This window comes from Typopeltis vanoorti, chromosome 9 (assembly GCF_054136105.1).
Source record: "Typopeltis vanoorti isolate ZY-2024b chromosome 9, IOZ_Tvanoo_1.0, whole genome shotgun sequence".
Lineage (NCBI taxonomy): Eukaryota > Metazoa > Arthropoda > Arachnida > Uropygi > Thelyphonidae > Typopeltis > Typopeltis vanoorti.
In genome coordinates this window covers 60,609,388-60,630,838 of record NC_143557.1, presented here as the reverse complement: position 1 = coordinate 60,630,838, position 21,451 = coordinate 60,609,388, and the positions used below count along the sequence as shown (strand labels likewise).

General features: G+C 37.6%; 1 protein-coding gene across 3 annotated transcripts in view; it reads left to right on the top strand.

Annotated features, from left to right (window-relative positions):
- The window catches only part of LOC150103081 (putative phosphorylase b kinase regulatory subunit beta), an 860,602-nt gene that overhangs the window by 501,821 nt on the left and 337,330 nt on the right, over positions 1-21,451 (top strand). For all 3 annotated transcript variants that reach the window (XM_090398411.1, XM_090398412.1, XM_090398413.1), the window contains exon 19: positions 21,261-21,434. In XM_090398411.1, the coding sequence (XP_090254537.1) occupies positions 21,261-21,434 (174 nt within the window). The remainder of the gene's footprint in view (positions 1-21,260; positions 21,435-21,451) is intronic.

Below are 21,451 nucleotides of genomic sequence, written 5' to 3'. Positions count from 1 at the left end.
GGCAGAGAACACTTGTTTTGCTAATCTTTCCTCCCCTATTCTGTTTAAGTGACCATACCACCTAAGATTAGCTCTGCTAATGCATTCCTGGATGTTTACAATGTCAAGTTCTTTCCTAATATCCTTGTTTTTAATATGATATTGCCATTGATGCCATATGTTCACACCTCTAATCTTCCTCAGGACTGTCTTATCTACAGTCTCTAGTCTTTGGTCAAGTGTTTTATCTCTGACCCAGCTCGCAGATCCATAAGTCAAAACTGGTTTGAACTGTATGCAGCTAATTTAGTGTTCGGATTAATTTCTCTCTTATTCCATATGAATTTATTCAATTTACTTCCAACCATACCAGCTTTGTTGATTCTGTTGTCTATTTCCATATTTAATTTACCATCTTCACTAAAAATCATGCCTAAGTAGCTGAAATGTTTTACTTGTTCCACAGGTTCTCCATTCACAATGCAATTGACATTTTCAACGATTCTGCCTATTTTCATTGTCTTTGTCTTTTCATTGCTGACCTTCATACCATATCTATTACAACAGTTATTCAATATAGTCAGGGAATCTTGCAGACTTGTAGCAGATTTACTTAGAAATATAACATCGTCCACATAAAGCAAAGAGCTGACATTAACATCTCCAATTTTGATATCATGTTTGATACCACTTTCCTTCATAATGTGATCCATATAGATAATGAATAACAGAGGGGATAATGTACATCCTTGTCTCACACCAGCTTTAACATTAAACCATCTTCCTGTACTTCCTTCAATTCTAACTGCTGACTTACAACTCAAATAAAGACTAAGTATTGCTTGATATAATACCCCATTGACACCATATAACTGCAGCGTATTGCATTGCTTCTCTCTTGGCACCTTGTCATATGCCTTTTCCAGATTGACAAAACTTAAATACAGTTCTTTGTTATATTCCCATGCTTTCTCAACTAATTGTCGTAAAGTGAACATGTGATCCTGACAGCCTGTGTTTGGGCTGAATCCAGCTTGTTCTTCACCAAGCTTTTCTTCCACAATTCTTCTCAGCCGTTTCTCAAGTATACTTACATAAATCTTACCAGGAACACTCTGTAGGGAAATACCTCTTTTAATTCTCACATTCAGTTTTATTTCCCTTTTTATATATGGGTACTATGAGAGCTCTACTCCAATCATCAGGAATTCGTCCCTCTGTCCAGGCTTTCTGAACTATGCAGTGCAGCCACTGTATGACTCTTATACCACCATACTTCAGCATTTCTGGTCGAATATCATCTACTCCTGCTGCCTTTCCACATTATAAGCCTTTGATGGCTTTTTCTACTTCAAGTATGGATATGTATTCCTGACTGTATGCATGTTACGTGTTTTTTACCAAATCAATGTGCTATCAATGCTTGTTTCATTTAGCAATTTTTCGAAGTTATTACTCCATACTTCAAGATATCTTTTTCTTCTGTTTTCATGTCACTTTTGTCATCTGTAATTCCTTTTACAGCATGCTTTCCTCCATTTCTGAGCTTCTTTAACAACCTCCAGAATATCTTACCACCTTCTTGTTATTTATTTTCTATGCTCTTGCCAAAGTCCTTCCATGACTTTTTTTCTTAGTTTTACACAGTGTTTAGCTTTCTGACATTTCTCTCTGTATTCTCTAAGAGCATAAGCTGACTTATTTGCCAGGAACTTTTGATATTATTATTATTATTATTATTATTATGACACCTCAGGCAGTCCAAAAGACTCATCGAGGGATGGCACCGACTCCCCAACTCTCCATCTCCACCACTCAACCACCAACTTCAACTCACTGCAACTACACCAACGCCATCTACCGCCCACCACCACTACTAGTATTTCCACAGACAATCACAAACATCCATGCCCACGGCAGGATTCGAGCCCCACAGCCTTTTGGCTGGAGAGCGGATATGCTAACCACTCGGCCAATCAGGCTGGCAACATTTGTCTCTGTATTCTCTAAGAGCACAAACTGACTTATTTGCCAGGAACTTTTGATATGCTTTCTTCTTTTTCTTCACTGCCTCTTTAACTTCCTGTGTCCACCATGCAGTTCTGATTTTTCTATCCTTGCAGACAAACTCAGTGCATGCCTCTCTGGCTGAATTAATCAGGGTTTTCTTCAAGGCTTGCCACTGAATCTCCAAGGTTTGGTTCCTTTTCTCAAACTCTTTCATTTTTTCTTCAATAATCTTTGTGTATTTTAGTCTACAGTTCACATCTGAGAGCTGCTCAACTTTTATTCACTTTAAAACTTTCTTACATGTTATTCTTTTCAATATGAAATTCAATTTTATCCTGCTGAAGACTAAATAGTGATCACTTCCAATTTCAAATCTTCTGTACACTCTTGTGTCCTGCACCAGGGAGAAAACATCACTATCAACAACAACATAGTCAATGAGACTTTTCTTATTCCTTGCCTCTTCTCTCCATGTGAATTTGTGCACATTTTTATATTGGAACATGGTGTTAGTAATAACCAATCCATGTCCTGAGCAGAAATCCAACAGGTATTTGCCATTATTATTAGCTTTACTCTTTTCTCCAAATTTTCTCAAAATATTTTTGTATGTCTGACAATAATTTCCTACTCTGCTAGTTTAGATCCCCAACAAGGACTAACTTTTCCTTTTTCATTGTGTCAGTTGCTTTCTCTAAAGCCTCAAAAAATTCCTCCACTTATATCTTAGTAGAACCTTCTGTGGGACTATAGGCACAAATAAGTCTCATTGTCCAGTTCCCCATTCTGATATTTGCCCACATCACTCTACTTGAGACTACCTACCATTCAGGAAGATTAGCCTTGTATTTAGTGTTGAATACTATGGCTACTCCTTCTTTTCCTTGATTGTCATTGCCTGAATGTAACATTTTGTATTTATTGCATCTCACCAGTTTTTGTCTTTTTTGTTTCAGTCATCCCTATTATGTCAATCTGGTACTTAGCTAATTTCTCAGCTAGCTCCATTTTTTTACCATTCAGGCTTCTTATGTTGATAGTACTGATATTTAACTCTGGTGATGTTGAGTTGGGGTGTGTTTTCAGATTTGTTCCAGTAGCTGACTTTTCACTGTTAACCCTGGTTCCCTGACAAAAACAATGGGGGCCTTGTTTAACCAGGTGACACCCCATCCGGCATGAAATTTTGTCATGTTTTACCATCATTTTTTATTTGGCTTAAGCTGATAAGAATACAATTTGGTCTGTTAAATCCCAAATTGCCAGCCCATCCTCATTCGTTCGGTATCCAGGTAGATACCCAATGGAGTGCACACGAGAAGATGAGGATTGGACATTAGGTCAGAAGCCCTGGTTGGTTCTCCACATTCCTTTCAAGGCTATGTGGAGGTCTCCTCTCAGTTATACAGCTTTGACCCTTAAGCACCCCTTATTATTATTAATGAATTTAAAATGAAATAAATGAGATAAAAATGAATTAAAAAGAAGGGGTATGGTAGCAAATTTCTCTAATGCCTTACACATGTAAGGCATTAGAGAATAGGGATATCTGCAAGTTGTCCAGCTGTGTCAGGCAGACTGCAAACAAGAGTATACAAAAGAACATGCAAGTAAATTATTATGTTTGTATAAGAATGCTAGGAGTATCAGAAACAAAGGGGTAGAGTTTGTTGCCTTAGTCAATATGTTGTGACCTCAGATTGTAGGAATTTGTGAAATCCTTCTATCAGAATCAGACCTTTGAACTGGTATCGAGTGTCATGAGTACAGTATTTTTAGCAAGGATAGAGTGGATAGGAGAGGAGGGGCATGCTGCTAATGATATTGGATGACTTAAATCCAGTTAGAGTTGAGACCTATGAATGTAGTAATACTACTAACAATATTTCATGTGGCAGTGAGTTTGAAGTCATCTGGTGTGAGATGGAATCTAACAAGACAAATTACATAGTGGGGGGTGTTGTTACAGACCTGGTGAGCTGTGGCGGGACAACTTCTTCAAGCAGCATGTGACAGAAGAATCTTGAGATCAAAGAGTGTTAGATTTGATTATAGTGTCAGAGGGTGTTTCAGTTAGAGACATAATTATTCTGCCTCCAATTGGAGACAGTGATCATGCGGTACTCACTTGGGAAGTGACTAAGTTTTTGAATGTTCCATTCAGAAAAGGTTACATGCTGTACTACGAAGCTGGAAATTATGACCAACTGAGGAGTATACTGAGTTCAATGGAATGGGATCGGTTGCTGGATGGAAAGAACATCAACAGTGCATGGGAAGCATTTAAACAATACTTAAATGATGCGATATCATAATGTGTCCCGAGAGTTCGAGGAATAAATAGAGTAGGAGTCAAATGGATGTGTAATCTTATTAAGCAAGAGATTCGTAAGAAAAGGATGATGTGGAAGGAATACCGTTTGCATAAGGATGAAGTCCGTTATGAATGTTATAAGCAGCAGGCTTGAATAGTCACAACTGTTGTACGGAAAGCAAAGTCTGATTGCAAAAAGAAACTGACTCTGCTTGCTAAAGACAACCTACAAGAATTCTGTCGATATCCTGCAAGTAAAAGAAAATAAATATGAAAAAATAACTCTTCTAAATCCAGACAGCGTGAGGGTTACAGATGCAGAAGAGGTTGTTCAGTTAATGAGTGTCCATTTCATTAAAAGCTATCAACCTGTTGAATGCCTCATTGAGCTTACTGTTACCTCTTCGCTAGATGAAGAAACTCAGGTGTGTGTGAGGCCGAGGTATTAGAGCTGTTGCACAAAATGAATAAGAATTCAGCAATAGGAACTGATGGGAATATCAGCACATATGCTAAAAGAGTGTTCAGCTGAACTGGGCATTCCTTTGACCAGGATGTTTAATATGAGTCTCAGAACAGGGAAGATTCCGCAGAAATGGAAGGAATGTATGATAATTCCATTGCACAAGGGTGGTGCAAAGACTGATGTATCCAGCTATCGACCAATTAGTATGTCAGGAGTGGTGGTGAAGATTTTGGAAAAATTGATCAGGGCCTGCATTCAGAAATGGGTTGACAGTGAATCTCTACTTTGCAATGAACAACATGGGTTTACTAAGGGAAGGTCATGTTTTAGCAACTTGCTCATATTCTATAACATTGTTACCATTGAACTAGACAAGGGGAATGGACACACCATGATACTTTTGGATTTTGCTAAGGCTTTTGACAGAATACAGCATGGGTGACTGCTGCATAAATTGGAGAAAATGGGTTTGGGTTATACGATATTAGCATGGATAAGAGGATGGCTGATTGACAGATATCAAAAAGTGGTATATGGGGGATCTGAGTCTGCAAGGTTTTGGGGAATCTGGAGTGTTGTTGTCTTGGCTTGCACATCCCCTGAGACACTTCGCAAGTGTGGCAGTAGGTGGCCTCCTAGTGGCGATTCCTGGACACCTTCGGGTGACTGGCTTGCTACCCGAAGTTAACCCTGGTAGGGTTAACTTTCCTCGGTTGCAATAACTCATCAGATGAAGGCTCCGACTCTTATAGGCTGGAGCCAGGAAACTCGTCAAGTGCGATTCCAGATGTCTGTTTCTTCTTTGGAGGTGATCCTGCCACCCGTCCCAGTGGCGTCCTCAGGAGTTAAAAGAAAGGACTGTTATCAACCCATTTCTTCAAGTTCTCATCATGCTTGTTCCGGCAGTCATGGAGTTCCAAATCTCAGACACTTCATATGTCAGGTTTGCAATCGTGCATTCTGCACTGCAATCAAAGCATGTTGGACTGCCGAAGAAGAAAAGATCCTCGCCTCTCGTGAGATCGAGTTGATGGCTCGAGAAATAAAGAAAATCAATGAGGCTTTATTTAAGGTGTTCCCATTAAGATCTCTGGATGCCATCAAGTGTCATAGATGGAAAGCCAGTTACAAAGCCATAGTTCAAGAAATGGCAGCCCATCCCCCACAGGTAGGGACAGGTAATATCTCGGTAGTAATGTCTCTGCCTCCCCATCTTCCAGCCACCATCCTGCTGTTGAAGAAGAGACTTTGATTCTCAGACTGACATCATCTCTAGAATATCCTCCTCTTCTGGAATATAACCATCAAATTCTTAAATCTCTCATCCAGACTCACCTTCTGGGAATGGATATCACAGATCAGTTAAATGACTACCTCCATGCTGAATTCTCCAAACACTTGATGCTCCATCAACATCTGCTTATGTCTCATTCTACAATGACTTTGTCAAATAGGAAGCAGAGGAAGAGGGCCTATGCAGCTATGCAGGCCCTCTATAAAAAGAATAGAGGGCAATGTGCCAAAACCATCCTTGACGATGCTTCCCCTCCACCTCTAGCAGACTTACACGATGATTTTGTTAAATTCTGGAGTACAGTCTTTTCTGTTCCACCTCCACACTTCCCTGATGATGAACATCCTACGATATTGAGGTCCATCCTGCCCTTCAAATATATCAGCCTGTCTCCATCCAGGAGATCCAAGCAGCTCTACCATCCAATTTCTCTGCCTCCAGACCTGATGGCTTTCCTGCATCTAGAGACTTAGGAAGGTGCTGCTTAAGATTCTTCAAGACTTATTGGACATTCTCCTTTCCAGTAAAGTAATACACCATACCTACACGCTTCAAGAACTATCTTCATTCCGAAGAAAGAAACTTCAAGCTGTGCATCAGACTTTAGACCTATTACCATCTCCCCTGCGATACCTAGACTCTGTCTTAGTCGTCTTAATCTTAGTTAAATGACTTCAGCAACATATTCAGCATGATTATAGACAGAGAGCGTTTGTCCCTTCGGACGGCTGTCCCAAGAATAGTCTTCTTTCTTGTCTTCTCTCTCTCTCTCTGCCTCTGATTCCCAACACCGCCTTAAGCCTCTATATATGGCATCGCTGGTCCTCCAAAAGGCCTTTGATAGTGTCTCCCTTCCTGCTCTCCTTCGAGCGCTGTCTATTGCTGGATGTCCAGAACCCTTTCTTTCCTGTGTTATAGAGCTATACTTCGGTAGCTTCATCACTATCACTACAGGGTCCCATGCGACTTCTATTCCCGCAGTGCGGAGTGTTTGCCAGGGTAATCCTGTATCTCCCCTTTTCTTTAACTGCCCATAAATGAGTTTCTTCACTCTCTTCCTAGCCATATAGGCTACTCTCTAGACCAGCCATGGGCAACCTTTCCTAGTTCGGGGGTCAAATTATCATTCTGTCTCCGAGGCAAGGGCCCAAATTATTAAATAAAATAAATTAATATTAAATGAATTAAAACAAGTTGTTACTTCATATTTCATTTATTTATAATATAATGCTTTGGTATAAAGCTCTACATAAATTTTATAATATAATGAACAATGTAACAATTTAATGTAAAGATTGGCCTTGTACTTCAACTACGAGACTATCAATATTGACGTTAATATTACTTAAGGATAATCGCATAGAATTTTCAAGGTTTTCGTCCGTTATTCTTGTCCGAATTTTTGATTTATTGTATTTTATCCTCGAAAAAAACTGTTCGCATATATGTGCTCCCGAAAGACAGATGATTTTTCTTGAAAAGGCACGTAAATTTATATATTTTTCTTCCACCAAATAAAATTTATGAAAATCCATCAAAGCAATGTTGTTAAATTGTGATTTTAGCACTAAATCTGCCTGAAGCTCAATAAGTTCCATCTGTAAGTTTTCTGGTACATTATTTACATCAGCATCATCAGACGAGCAAATATAGCGAATGTGGAGTCTTTGTTTTTGGAGTTGACAAACCTTGTATCAAATTGCTCATTTAGTGCCTTCAGTTCATCTCTATAACAATTATAAGGGATATTTTTATGAGTTGCTAGAGTAGGAAAATGATAACAATTTTTAGCTCTTATTTGACTTTCCAACAATCTTAGTTTATTACAAAAAGCTTTGATATGTCCATGCAGTTCATGAACCAATTGTCCTTATTTTTGCAATTTAAGATTCAGTTCGTTTAGGTATCCGGTGACATTTACAAGGAATGCTAAATCACCCACCCACATATCATATTTTACTTGGTTAATTGCGTTTCCTTTTATGTGTATAAAATCTGCAGTGTCTTGTCTCAGATCATAAAATCGTTTTAACATTTTACCTTTACTCAACCACCTCACTTCACAATAATAACACACATCTTCATAATCCGAAAATAGGTCTGCCAAATACTCCTTAAATTGGCGATGATTAAGTGCATATGACTTAATAAAGTTAATACTGGCTACCACAACTTCCATAACATTTGTGAATTTAATCGATTTTGCACACAGATTTTTTTGGTGGATAATGCAGTGAAAATTTGTTAAATTTTCCGGATGGATCTGTAGTTTTATTGCTCTTTCATGAACTATTCCAATAAATCCCTTCTGTGAACCAACCATTGCAGGGACTCCATCAGTGCATATGCCAGATAGTGAACTCCATTTAACCTTCCTACCGGCTAGGACGTCTATAGACGTCCAACTAAATCTGGATAAGATTCAGCCCACCTGTTTAAAGAACCTGGATAAGAAGTGCAATTTGACTGTCATGTCCATTAGAAGGTGTGATAAACCCTCACGCTGAAGAGAAAGGTTAATCGGATTATCTCCCGCTCGTAGCTGCCTCTCAGTTGCCTATAACAAGAAACGGACTTTCTTGTTCCATGCTGGTCAACTGGATTTTAGTTATATATGATAGACTAAAAATAGAGAAATTATTTATATTTTTGTTTTCTCTTTTTATTGTACAATACAGTTTTAATTTCTGAACAAAATAAAGGTCTTGCATAATTTCTTCACTTAACCAATTTAATTTTTTTTTTTTTTTTGCGCTAATTTTTTTCTAATCGCTACTAGACAAAAGATTTTTCTTTGTTCTCGAAGAAATTAATTCACGATAATTATTTGGAATATTCTTTTAAAAAAGAAAAGAAAACCGGCTGCCAACGTTCCAGGTTATATTAATTTTATTTTTGTAAAAAACCATCGAAATTGAATAATACTTAACAGATTTCCTTTAGGGCACGCTTGAGCAACTTTGCTTTATAGAGAATAACATGAAATTCTTTAATCATATTACTAAATTTTTTCTTCATGTTGTATAGTAATCTGTACTTTCACTTTCTTGGTTTCCTTGTATAATTGGTCATTACAAAATGAAATTAACAGTTATGATTTAAATTTATATTTTCTGCATAATTCAGATATTTTATTCTCCAATTTTTAAAGTAAGCGATACATTTGCTTATTTTTATCATTCAAAATATGTATATCAAATGTGAAATTTCATTTCCATATTTTTACAATAGAATTGAACTTTATTTCGCCTCTGATAGTTTAACCCCCCCCCCCCCCGTTGCATTACTATCACACACCCAAAAACTGACTGTTATGAAACATAGGTACAGTTTTTATTTAATTCGTTATTTTTCTCTAGTAATTGTTCCACATAACTTTAATTTTTCGATACTGAAACTATGTGGTGATTATTATAAATCAGACAATATACATATTTCCTGATTATTAAAAATCAGGAAATTATGTGATTTCGGATATAGGTGAAATTAATATTTAAAATCACTGTCATCCTTCAAATGCAATATCAGAATAAAGAAAGTGAAAAACCCGAAGTTTTGAAATACATTTCGAAAGCCCGCTCTCGAAATGTATTGGTCTACAGACTGGATTCTGAACACGCCAATGTTTCATGATGTTATGACTGAAAAACAATTCAGTCTCATCATGAAGTATTTGCATTTTCAGAATAATGAGGAATACGATCAGGCAACACATCCTTGCCCAGTCCTGAACAAAATTTATGATTTTCTGATGAAAATCCGTCAAAAATGTAGATCACTCTACATTCCTGAGAGAGACTTGAGTATCGATGAAAGCCTTATGCCATTCAAAGGTGGACTGAAATGTAAGCAGTATATTCCCAAAAAGAAAGCGAAGTATGGAGTAAAATTTTTTATGCTTTGCGAATCGGAAAGTGGATATCTTTGGGATTTCAAACCTTATACGGGAAAGCAAACTGTAATCGAGCACGATAAATATTCGGATCTCCCCTTGTCGATGCGTGCAGTAATGCAGTTACTAGACCCTTTACTGGGGAAAGGTTACTGCATTATAATGGATAATTACTATATATGTGTCCTGAACTCGCTGATTTGCTTTTACAGCATCTTACAGTAGTTATGGTACTGTAAATGCAAAAAGGCGAGATATGCCTCCAGATCTGGCTTCAGGAAAGCTATCGAAGGGGGAAATCCGAACTTATCAGCGAGGGAAAGTCTTTGCACTACGTTGGAAAGACAAAAAAGATGTTTTTCTGCTATCTTCCCTGCACAATCCATCAGCGGAATCCGTGGAGAAGCATGGTTTGAAGAAAGAAAAACCCATTGATGTGTGTGCATACAACGACACTATGGGTTGAGTCGACAGGTGCGATCAGCAGCTATCATTCTACTCTGTAATGAGGAAACAGCATAAAAAATATTACAAAAAAGTGTTTGGACATGTTATTTGAATTTTGAAGTGTTTGGATTTTGTTATTTGGAACAGTTTCCTCCTGTACAAGAAAAAATGTTTGTCTACCATAACATATCTAGAATACAGAATAGAAATTGCGAAAGCATTGCTGCATGCACATGCACCTTCTTCAGCAAGCAGAAAAACAGGAAATCCTACCAGACATCTGAGGCTGAATGCTGCTAACTCCAACCATTATCCCGAAAATCTACCACCAACGGCTAATAAAAAAAAAAACTTCCACGCAAATATTATGTATGTAATAAAAAAATATATCAGAAAGGAAACAAAAATCTGGTGCCCTGAGTGTAAAACTGCTTTGTGTGTTTACCCTTGCTTCAAGGTGTTCCACGCTGTTCAAGAATTTTAAATTCTGAACAGTATGAAATAAAAAATGTTTGTTTTCAAGGCCATCAAAACAGTTCCTTTTCAGGTCTGCAAATATTGATAGAGGGATACCCGAATGCACTGTTTCTTTTTCATCTTGAAGGCTAATTTTTAAGTTCTTTTTATGACACAGAGAAACTGGAAGGAGTATTCCAGGTAAAGTATTTCATCAAAACAATAAAAAATAATGAAATAAAATCTACCCTATATATATATAAAATGATAAGCTTTTTTATGTCATGTTTATCGAAACGTTTTGAAACTCAGGGGCTACCCTGAGTGTCGAGTCTTCAAAATTCGAGTCATCAGAATTCAGGGGCTGAACCCCTTTCGAGTTATCACAATTGAAGGAGAACTGGTCTACCATACCGGAACATGGGGGGGTTGGGCATAGCCCCCTAGTTAATAAATGAAATATATATGAATAATAATGGGAACATTTTCACCTTGCCAACACTCAACATTGATGTGATATGGGTTCCAAATTTCTTGTTTCGGAGATATATATATATATATATATATATATATATATATTACAAAGTTTTGTAATAAAAATTTCTGCTACAATGAAGTTTGGCAAAATCAACAATATTATTACCACTTTATTTCTGTTTCTCGTGTGGGAGAAAAACGGTAAAATGTCACTCTTATAATTATATGAGATGTTATAATGGCAAAAATAGTAAGAAAAAAGTCATTTGCAGTTCTCTTCAAAACACAAAGAAAGAACATTGTAAATTCAGCCAGTGGAAAAGAAAATACTACATATTTTTCTCCTGTTATCTGATTTTTTTTTCTTATAGTTCAAAGAAGAAATCACTGCATATAACATGAAGTCTGCAGGAGGGAAAAAAAATCTGGAAATTGGTTACATAGCCAGTGGATTGCAGGGGGATATTCAGTTGTTTGCGGATGATGCGAAGCTGGGAAGGATTATTAGTAATAGCGCAGATGTGGTAGCCCTGCAAGAGGATTTAAATAAGCTAGATAGATGGGCAAATGAATGGGGGGTGTCAGTTTAATGCAGCAAAATGTAAGGTCTTGAGGTTTGGGAAACATCGATGGGATGCTGCATACTCTCTGGGAGGAGTTATACTGGAGGAAGTAGGGGAGACAAGAGATCTGGGGTTGATGATTGATAGAAACCTGAAGTTTAGGGGACATATTGCAAAGGTGGTGAAGGTAACACAGAGGATTGCTGCTATTATGAGAAGGACACTGACCTGCAGAGATAAGAGGGTTATCATTCCGTTGTATAAGTCTCTGATCAGACCACACTTGGACTATTGTTCTCAGATTTGGTCCCCAGGATTTGATGGGGATAAATTAACTGTGGAAAGGATACAAAGACGGATGACAAAGATGGTTTCAGGACTGTACAATGATAGTTATGAGGATCGGCTGAGAGAATGTGGACTGCAGAGTTTGGCAGATAGAAGAAGGAGAGGTGATATGATTGAGACATTTAAACTGTTGAGAGGTGGTTACAGGGTTGACACTGGGGAGTTCTTTCGCTTGGTTGATCAGCGGGAAGGAGTGATGACAAGAGGCCATCCCTGGAAGTTACGAAAGGAAACTGTGAGCAAGAGGGTAAGGAGTGGTTTCTTTGTGTGGAGGGTGGTTAGCCGTGGAATGCATTGCCTGATGGAGTGGTGGGAGCGAGAACGGTCAGTGACTTTAAAGAGTGGTATGATAAACTTTGTGTTTCTCAGGGGGGGACCTCCCCTCGATGAGTCTTGACAGACTTTATGTCTTAGGAAGGACCTCCCTCTATGAGTCTTTTGACTCCTTGGAGGCCTGAATAATAATAATAATATTATAACGAATAGAGAAATCATGTCAGAAAAATTATTCACGTATGATTCTAATCTCAGCAGACATAACATTTTCTTCTAGATTAGATATCTAAAGTAACTGAACCTTTGCTACTATTTTACACTAAAATGAATGGGTATGTTCCCCAAGTGATTTACGTTTGTAACAGCTGTCTTGCGAACGATTTATGAAATAAATTATCTGAAATATCCGCAGATTGCTTAGGTCTATATCCCCCCCCCCAAAAAAAAGAAGATTATGAAATGCATATGCACCTTTTCTTTGAAAATAATTCAAATCCTCTTTTTCAAGATAATTGTATGATTTAATTTCTAATTTTTGATAATAAAAGTGAAACTGATCATTATAAATTAAGCAATTATTTTGGCATAAATAATGTATAAGCATGTAAACGAAATATCAGTATTTCTGTTAGAATATAGGTAATCAACAATCAAAAAGGAAACAAGACATTCTTGACATATTCTGCACTACAGCCTGGGGCACTTTAGTGTTCTCCCCTTTCTTCTCAATAGCACTGAGAGTAATAAGCCTTCAACTTTTCCTCCAGCTAAGAGGATATTACCAAGTATTTAGAAGACGTAGATTATTTCAGAAATAGCTTCCAGCAGCAGAAGAAGTAATATTTAGATTTTTTTAAAAGAAAAACAAACACAAATAATACTACTGAACTTCCTTTTGTGTGGTATGCATATAAACAATTTTGCATGGTGAAAATATAGCATATTATTTCTAAAATTTCACATAATTTCAGCGGGGCAGTAGAACAGCTGGTTTTAGATTGCAAATAAATAGAACAGAATTAGAAGTTTCACAATACAATCTGATTGCCGTATATCTTTTGTCAAAATGGTAAAATGAAGTAATTGATTTTGAATGCTGTCTAGAAAAGCTTTCAAACCTGTGAGTTCTAGGAGAGGATAAGGATGGGGGGGGGGGGGAAGCATTAGAAAATCTTCAAAATGAAAAAGGATTTTGAATCATTCCGTATATGATATTTTTCACATTATATTTTCAACATATCTACGAGGATGTGCACTAGATATTATCGTAATATGCATAATACAAATAAATAAATAAATGACGAAGGCGAAGAATCACTGCTAAAATATCATTGGATATAAATTTTTGATAACAAAAAGACACACAATCGGAAACCGAGTAATGCAATGTAGCATTTTAACATTTTTTTTTATTTTGTCTTTATGAATAACAAAAAATCGTTTCTAAAACTGAAATGTGATGATCCATATAATGCTATTTCACTAGAAACGAAAGAAAAAGGACATATTTATTTCAATAAATATTGTTTAAAAATATAAATATTTGACATAATATTTTCAAAGCAAACATTTGAAAATTCTGAAATTCGAAAATAAATTATCCAATTATTATACATAAAGTGAAAGAACAATCAGTGCAACTCTTCTGGTGTACTGATTTGTAGAATTACCAAGTATTTATAAGACGTAGATTATTTCAGAAATAGCTTCCAGCAGCAGAAGAAGTCATATTTAGATTTTTTTAAAAGAAAAACGAACACAAATAATACTACTCAACTTTCTTTTGTGTGGTATGCATATAAACAATTTTGCATGGTGAAAATATAGCATATTATTTCTAAAATTTCACATAATTTCAGGACAATAGAACAGCCGGTTTTAGATTGCAAATAAATAGAACAGAATTAGAAGCTTCAGAATACAATCTGATTGCCATATATCTTTTGTCAAAATGGTAAAATGAAGTAATTGATTTTGAATGATGTCTAGAAAAGCTTTCAAACCTGTATAGAAATTTAGAGTAATTATGCAATTCAGTTCCAGGAGAGAATAAGGAGGGGGTAAGCATTAGAAAATCTTCAAAATGAGCAAAAATTTTGAATCATTCCGTATATGATATTTTTCACATTATATTTTCAACATATCTACGAGGTTGTGCACTAGATATTATCGTAATATGCATAATACAAATAAATAAATAAATGACGAAGGGGAAGAATCACTGCTAAAATATCATTGGATATAAATTTTGATACCAAAAAGACACAATCGGAAACCGAGTAAGGCAATTTAGCATTTTAACATTTTTTTTTTATTTTGTCTTTATGAATAACAAAAAATCGTTTCTAAATCTGAAATGTGATGATCCATATAATGTTATTTCGCTAGAAACGAAAGAAAAAGGACATATTTATTTCAATAAATATTATTTAAAAATATAAATATTTGACATAATATTTTCAAAGCAAACATTTGAAAATTTTAAAATTCGAAAAAAAACTATTCAATTATTATACGTAAAGTGAAAGAACAATCAGTGCATCTCTTCCGGTGCACTGATTTGTAGAATAAAATACACCAAATTCACTATCACTAAATAGATTCATTGCAAAAGCTGATCAGTGGTCATTTCAGGATTGATTTTTTTTTTTCGCATATGTGAAATTGGTTTCAATTTTTGGGAAGAGACACAATAAATCATTTTAGAGGCAAGAAAGGTCAAATAACTTAGGACAGTAAATGAAATTCTAAGCAACACAATAGACGTAAAGACAGGGGGAGGGGACACAAAGGTCACTCAGCAACAGTTAATCCACTAATGCTATAGAATAGCCGTAACGAGATTAACAGCGGAGGAAGGTAATGGCATGATAAAAGGTAGAATGCCGACGAAGTTTTGATCCATGAAAAAAGCTAGGGAGTGTTGAATATTTCATCCACACCGGCCGGTTGGGAGGTTAAGCCCAAATCTCTCGAAGACTGCTGTGTTGACTGTTTCAAATATCTCTTCACCAGTAGTTGTTCCTTTTAACGGCCTAAGTGCCAGTAATTCTTCTGTGATGTTGAAATCCGCATCAACTCATGGAATAAATATTGCTAGTTGTGCTGTGTCGGTGCTGTCATCCAAAACAATTGAAAATGCTTCCAATCTAGCAATCTTCTCTTTTAAACTTTTTTTGATATCATCAGCCATAATTTCTATCCATCGGACAACAGTACGTCTCGACAAACGAATATTCTCGAAGGCTTTTTTCTTTTCAGGACATATTATACTTGCAACATCCAGCAGACATTCTTTGATAAATTCTCCTTCACCAAATGACTTAGAATGCTTAACAATTTTTTTGCTTACCACAAAGCTGGCTTTGACAATGCTGTGGTGCTGCATTCTTTGCTTGTTGAACATTTGCTGCTGAGTATCCAAGTTCTTCTTCAACTTCTGTATTTCATCTTTCCATCAATTTTTGGGTGAGCCGCATGTCTCGAAGTAAAGTGTCTCTTCAAGTTGTATTCTTTGTTGACGGATACGGATTCAGCAAACATACGGGCAAACTTTTATTCAGAATAAAATAATAATCTTCCATCCAGTTGTCTTGAAATTGACGATTCTCTGCATTTACTTTTCTTTTTTTTTGCAATAACCACTGACATTGTCCCATATTTATAAGTGATATTCAGCACTGTCAAACAAAACTGTCTTCTACACTGCAGGCACTGAACAGAACACAACGTCAATGCAGGCACCGAACAGAACATAACATCAATGCACTGAACAAAGCACAACTCCAACGCAAGTACCAAACTGACATGTTGTAACACGTTCACACACGCCGCTAGTGAAAGTGAGAAAGAGACCTTGGTTGGAGAAAACATTGTGTGTTTTGCACAAGTCATATGATGTCAGCTTAATGTGAGTTAGTAGAACACACACACCATATTTTCTCCAACCATGAATCAGACAAACTTCGCTGAAATAGATTAGGGCTGGATCAAAAGAAGTAGAGGGCCAGATCCAGCCCGCGGGCTGGGGTTTGCCCATATGTGCTCTAGGCGCTTCTTCCTTTAATGCTATGGCCTTTGCGGATGATCTTATTCTCATAGCCTCTACTAAGGTAGGCTTACAGGAACTCCTTGACCGGGCATTTGACTTTTTCTCTATTCAAGGCCTTTCTATTAATGTAGAGAAGTCCTGCTCTATAGCTCTTGTCCCCCTCTGGTCGTGACAAGAAACTTAAGGTCGAGACTATAGAGTTTTCCATTCATGGGGGGGGGGGATCCGATGCATTCTTTGACCATCCTGGAAGAGTGGAGATACCTCGGTATCATGTTCACCCCAGAGGGAAGGTCTTCTGTCCCTTCTATCCTAGAAGCTGGGATCACTTCTTTGAGGAAAGCTCCTCTCTCAAGGCCCAGCAAAGACTGTTTCTCCTTTCCCACTATCTCCTACCTCGCTTTTACCACAAGTTGGTGCTTGTTAGGACATATATCTTGGTACTGTCCTGAATGGACAGGGCTATCCGTTCAGCTATGAAATGATTGCTCCGACTGCCACCTGACACCCATACTGCATATTTTCACGTGAGGGTGAAGGACTGCAGGTTCGGGGTTCCGTCACTTAGATGGCTGATCCCACGTCTGCGGATGTCCCGAATCGCAAAATTAGAACTTTCTTCTTCCACTATTTGCAGAGAGGCTTTCTATAGTCCATTAATACAAGAAGACTTTAGATGGGTTAAAAGCTGGTCACATTATCATGGTACCTTAATTGAGTCAGTACCTGCAGAACGCAAGAGATGGTGCTCCTTTAAAAGAGTCATATCTGTTGCCTCCTTAGCATGATTGGGTAAGGGATGGCACCAGACTCCTTCCTAGGTTCGAGTATATTAACCTTATCAGGATGAGGATCAATGCACTGTCTACTCGGGCCTGCACAGCTTGATGGGGTAGTGACGACTCAAACTGTAGGGCTGGTTGCCACTACAGTGAGACATTGTCTCATATATCCCAGTGTTGCTTCAGCACCCATGGGGTCTGCGTGCTGAGGCATGATGACGTGGTCTCCATTCTGAACAACTGCTTTAAGAACAAAGGTTGGGAGACTGCAGTGGAACCACATTATAGGACCTCCGCAGGTTTGCGTAAGCCAGACTTAGTGATTAAAAGAGATGGTGATATTTGGGTAGTTGATGACCAGGTGGTAGGAACAGGGTGTCCACTAGCCTATAACCATAATAATAAGGTTAACTATTATGAGAATAACCAAGATCTAGTTAGTAAGATACGAGAGGAGCATGGGGCAACTCCGAGGTTTACCAGCGCCACCATCTCTTTACATGGCGTATGGAGCGCAGATAGTTATAAAGACTTAAAACAGCTTGGGCTTACGCAGAAGGATATAAAAGTTCTTTCCTGAGGTCCCTACAGGGCACACTGGTGGCATGCCGTTGCCACCAGAGAATGACTACAACGATAACTAGAACAGACATAGGGTAAAACACTTGTAAAGGCTTAGCTCAAGCCTGGACATGATGTAAGGGTGGTACTGAGTACAAAAAAAACCAGTACAAAGATTAATAAAATAAATAAAATTTTAAATTTTAAAAATAACAAGTGGTGTACCACAAGGATCAGTGTTTGGTACACTGTTATTCAATCTGTGCATTAGTGATATTGGGAAGGATTTGACAAGCGACATACAGTGTATTTGCTGATGATGCAAAGATAAGTAGGGTAATCAGGAATGCTGCTAATATGCAGTCTTTGCAGAATGATTTGAATAGGCTGGAATTGTGTTGTGGAAATGGGAAAATGGGTGTGTTTGTTCGATGTCAGTAAATGTCAAGTCATTCACTTCAGCATGATTAGATATCCAATGTCGTATTATATTGGTGGGATTAGGCTAGAAGAAACTGATGAGGCTAGGGATCTTGGACTGTTAATAGATAGGAAGTTGAAGTTTAGGGGCCATGTGGCAAAGATTGCAAATACAACTCAAAAGATAATTGCAATGCTGAAACGAACGATCACATGTAAAGATAAGAATGTTATTTTGCCTCTTTACAAGGCCTTGATAAGACCTCACTTGGACTATTGTGTGCAGGTCTGGTCTCCTGATTTCCAATGTAATTCTGGTATATTGGAGAGTACAAAGGAGAATGTTAAAAATGATATCAGGATTATGGAATACTGATTATGAAGACAGATTGGGAATTTGTAGACTGCAGACACTAGCAAACAGGAGAAAGAGGGGTGATATAATTGAAACTTACAAACTTCTGAAAGAGTCATGTAGGATTTCGATTGATGGAATTTTTCAATTTATGGAGAGTGGGGAAAGGACGAGAGGGCATCCTTGGAAGCTGAGAATGAAGGCTGGGCTAGATTTTTCTCTCAGAGGATGGTGCATGATTGGAATGGATTGCCATTGGATGTTGTTGAGTGCAAGCAGTGTGAATGAATTCAAGAATACGTATGATAGCTGGTGTGTGTGTGTGTGTGGTATGTAGCCTCCCTCGATGAGTCTCTGACTCCCTGGAGGTCTCTCTTATTATTATTATTATTATTATTATTATTACCCTAAGACCCCATGGAATCACACACTCATCTAGGAGGTCCATTTGTCATACATTCACACTGGAATGCAAGGCATTTCAATCATTCACAACTGTGCATGCAAAACACCTGCTTCTCACTCCCTTGTTCACACCCCACACCCACCTTATATAGCTTCCTCTTGTTCTCCTGTGATCTCCCACCATTTTATGAAAAACCTCTTCAATTGATCCTTTAACAATCCCTTACCAACTTGCATGTCTCTGTCATATCACCCCTCTTCTTCCTATCCACTGGACTCTGTAAATTGCATCTTCTCAGCCTTTCCTCATATTCAGCATTCCAGAAATCAGAGAAACTACTTAGTCAGTTGCCCCTGGACCCTTTCCAACATCTCTTCATCCTTTTGAAAACCAGTTGACCAAATCTGTGCACAGAAGTACATGCAGGGCCTAATCAGAGCCTTATGCAATGGAACATTATTATTATTACCCTAATTATATTGACAATGGCTATGAAAGCTGAAAATTTTACAAATGAAGACATTTAAAGTAAATAAGTGATTCTGGTAGTAATATTTTATGATGATTTCTTCCTCTTACGTCTTGATTTTTAGAATAGTTAGTTGGCTGTAGGATAGAAATTTACTAATCTGTGAGGTACATTCCTTGCCATGGAAGATGTACTTTGTCCTGGTGACTGGCTGATGATAATAACAAACTAACACCATTATACGAGGTGTAGCTATTAAATAACGAGACTGGTTGCAAAAATGTGGTTTATTATTACAATTGTACAACTTAATTGTTATCACCTTCAACATACTCCCCCTCCTCTATCTACACCGTTGCATAAGAATTTTCCATTGTTGGAAGCAGTGCTGCAAGTCATCAGGTGTTATCTGCTTCAGTGGTGCAGCCGTTTTCTCCTTTACCTCATCCACTGACTGAAAATGGGTGCCCTTCAATGCAGATTTCAACTTTGGAAAAAGGTAAAAGTCACATGGAGCTAAGTCTGGCAAGTAAGGTGGATGATCCAACACTGGGATCTTCTTATCAGCCAGATACTACTTTACAGACAGTGCACTGTGGGCTGGAGCGTTTTCCTGATGGAGAATCCAAGCATTGTTATTCCTCATTCATTCTCTCAGCTTGGCCAAAACTTCAAGGTAATAATGTTGATTAACTGTTTGATGATCTAGTACCCATTCAACCATTACCATGCCATTGATATACAAAAAAAAAACTATCTGCACTTCATTCAGTTTTGACTTGCTCATTCTTGCATTTTTCAATCTCGACGACGTGAGAGTTTTCCAGTGTATCCATTGTCTCTTTGTTTCTGGATTGTACTGGAAAATCCACTTCTCATCACATATGATGATCATCTCCTGCAAGTCCAGCTCTGCTGTCAGCCGTTCCATGATGTCGGTGCAAATTTGTTTCCGGACATCTTTCTGCTCCTAACACAAGTTTTTGGGACCATTTTGGTGCAGACTTTGTTCATATTCAATTGCTCGTGCAAAATTTGTTATACAATCTCCTTATCAACATGCACCATGTCTGCTATCATCCAAATGCTTAATCGGCGATTGTTACTGACAATTTCATTAATTTTCGCAACGTTTTGTTCTCTTGCTGCCATGACAGGGCAACCTGGTCATTCGTCAGCTTCAACATTTTCTCGACCATCAGCAAAGCATTTGTGCCATTCAAACATTCATGCACGAGACATTACATTATCACCTTACACCTCCTGCAACAGTTTCAAACACTTGGTCGGTGATTTCTTCAATTTCACAAGGAATTTGAGATTAATGCACTGCTCGAGTTTAACGTTAGACATTATTCCGGCAAAGCGACTTCACACGTGTTCCTTTTATAACTGCCTACAGACTAACTATGAGCGACAGTGAACAACGCTTATCTCAACTACTTTTAGAAACTTCAAGGTCATTCACGGCGCAAGAGCATCCTACTGCTACAAGTACATGATTCACAGTGCACCTTGTCTGGTTATTTAATAGCCACACCTCATATAACATTTTATAATACAGAATGTGAAATATTTAATCTGCTAACTTACATATGCTACCATTTTGTTGTACAGATATGTATTTTAATTGTTTAATATATTTCAAAATTTAGAGAGTTATTATTTATCTCCATCTCATTCTCATTATACAGAATCTGATATCATCATCGTGCATTGAACATTTGGACTTTCTTCATCTCCTTCCTTCAGAAGCATTGCCAAAAGTAGAGGCTTTTCAGCAGTTAGAGCACACCTCCATTGGCTACCAAAGCCTTACGGATATACCAAAAGCACTTGTATATAGTGAACCGACTTATAACTTTGATGTAAGTTTATCTTGTAG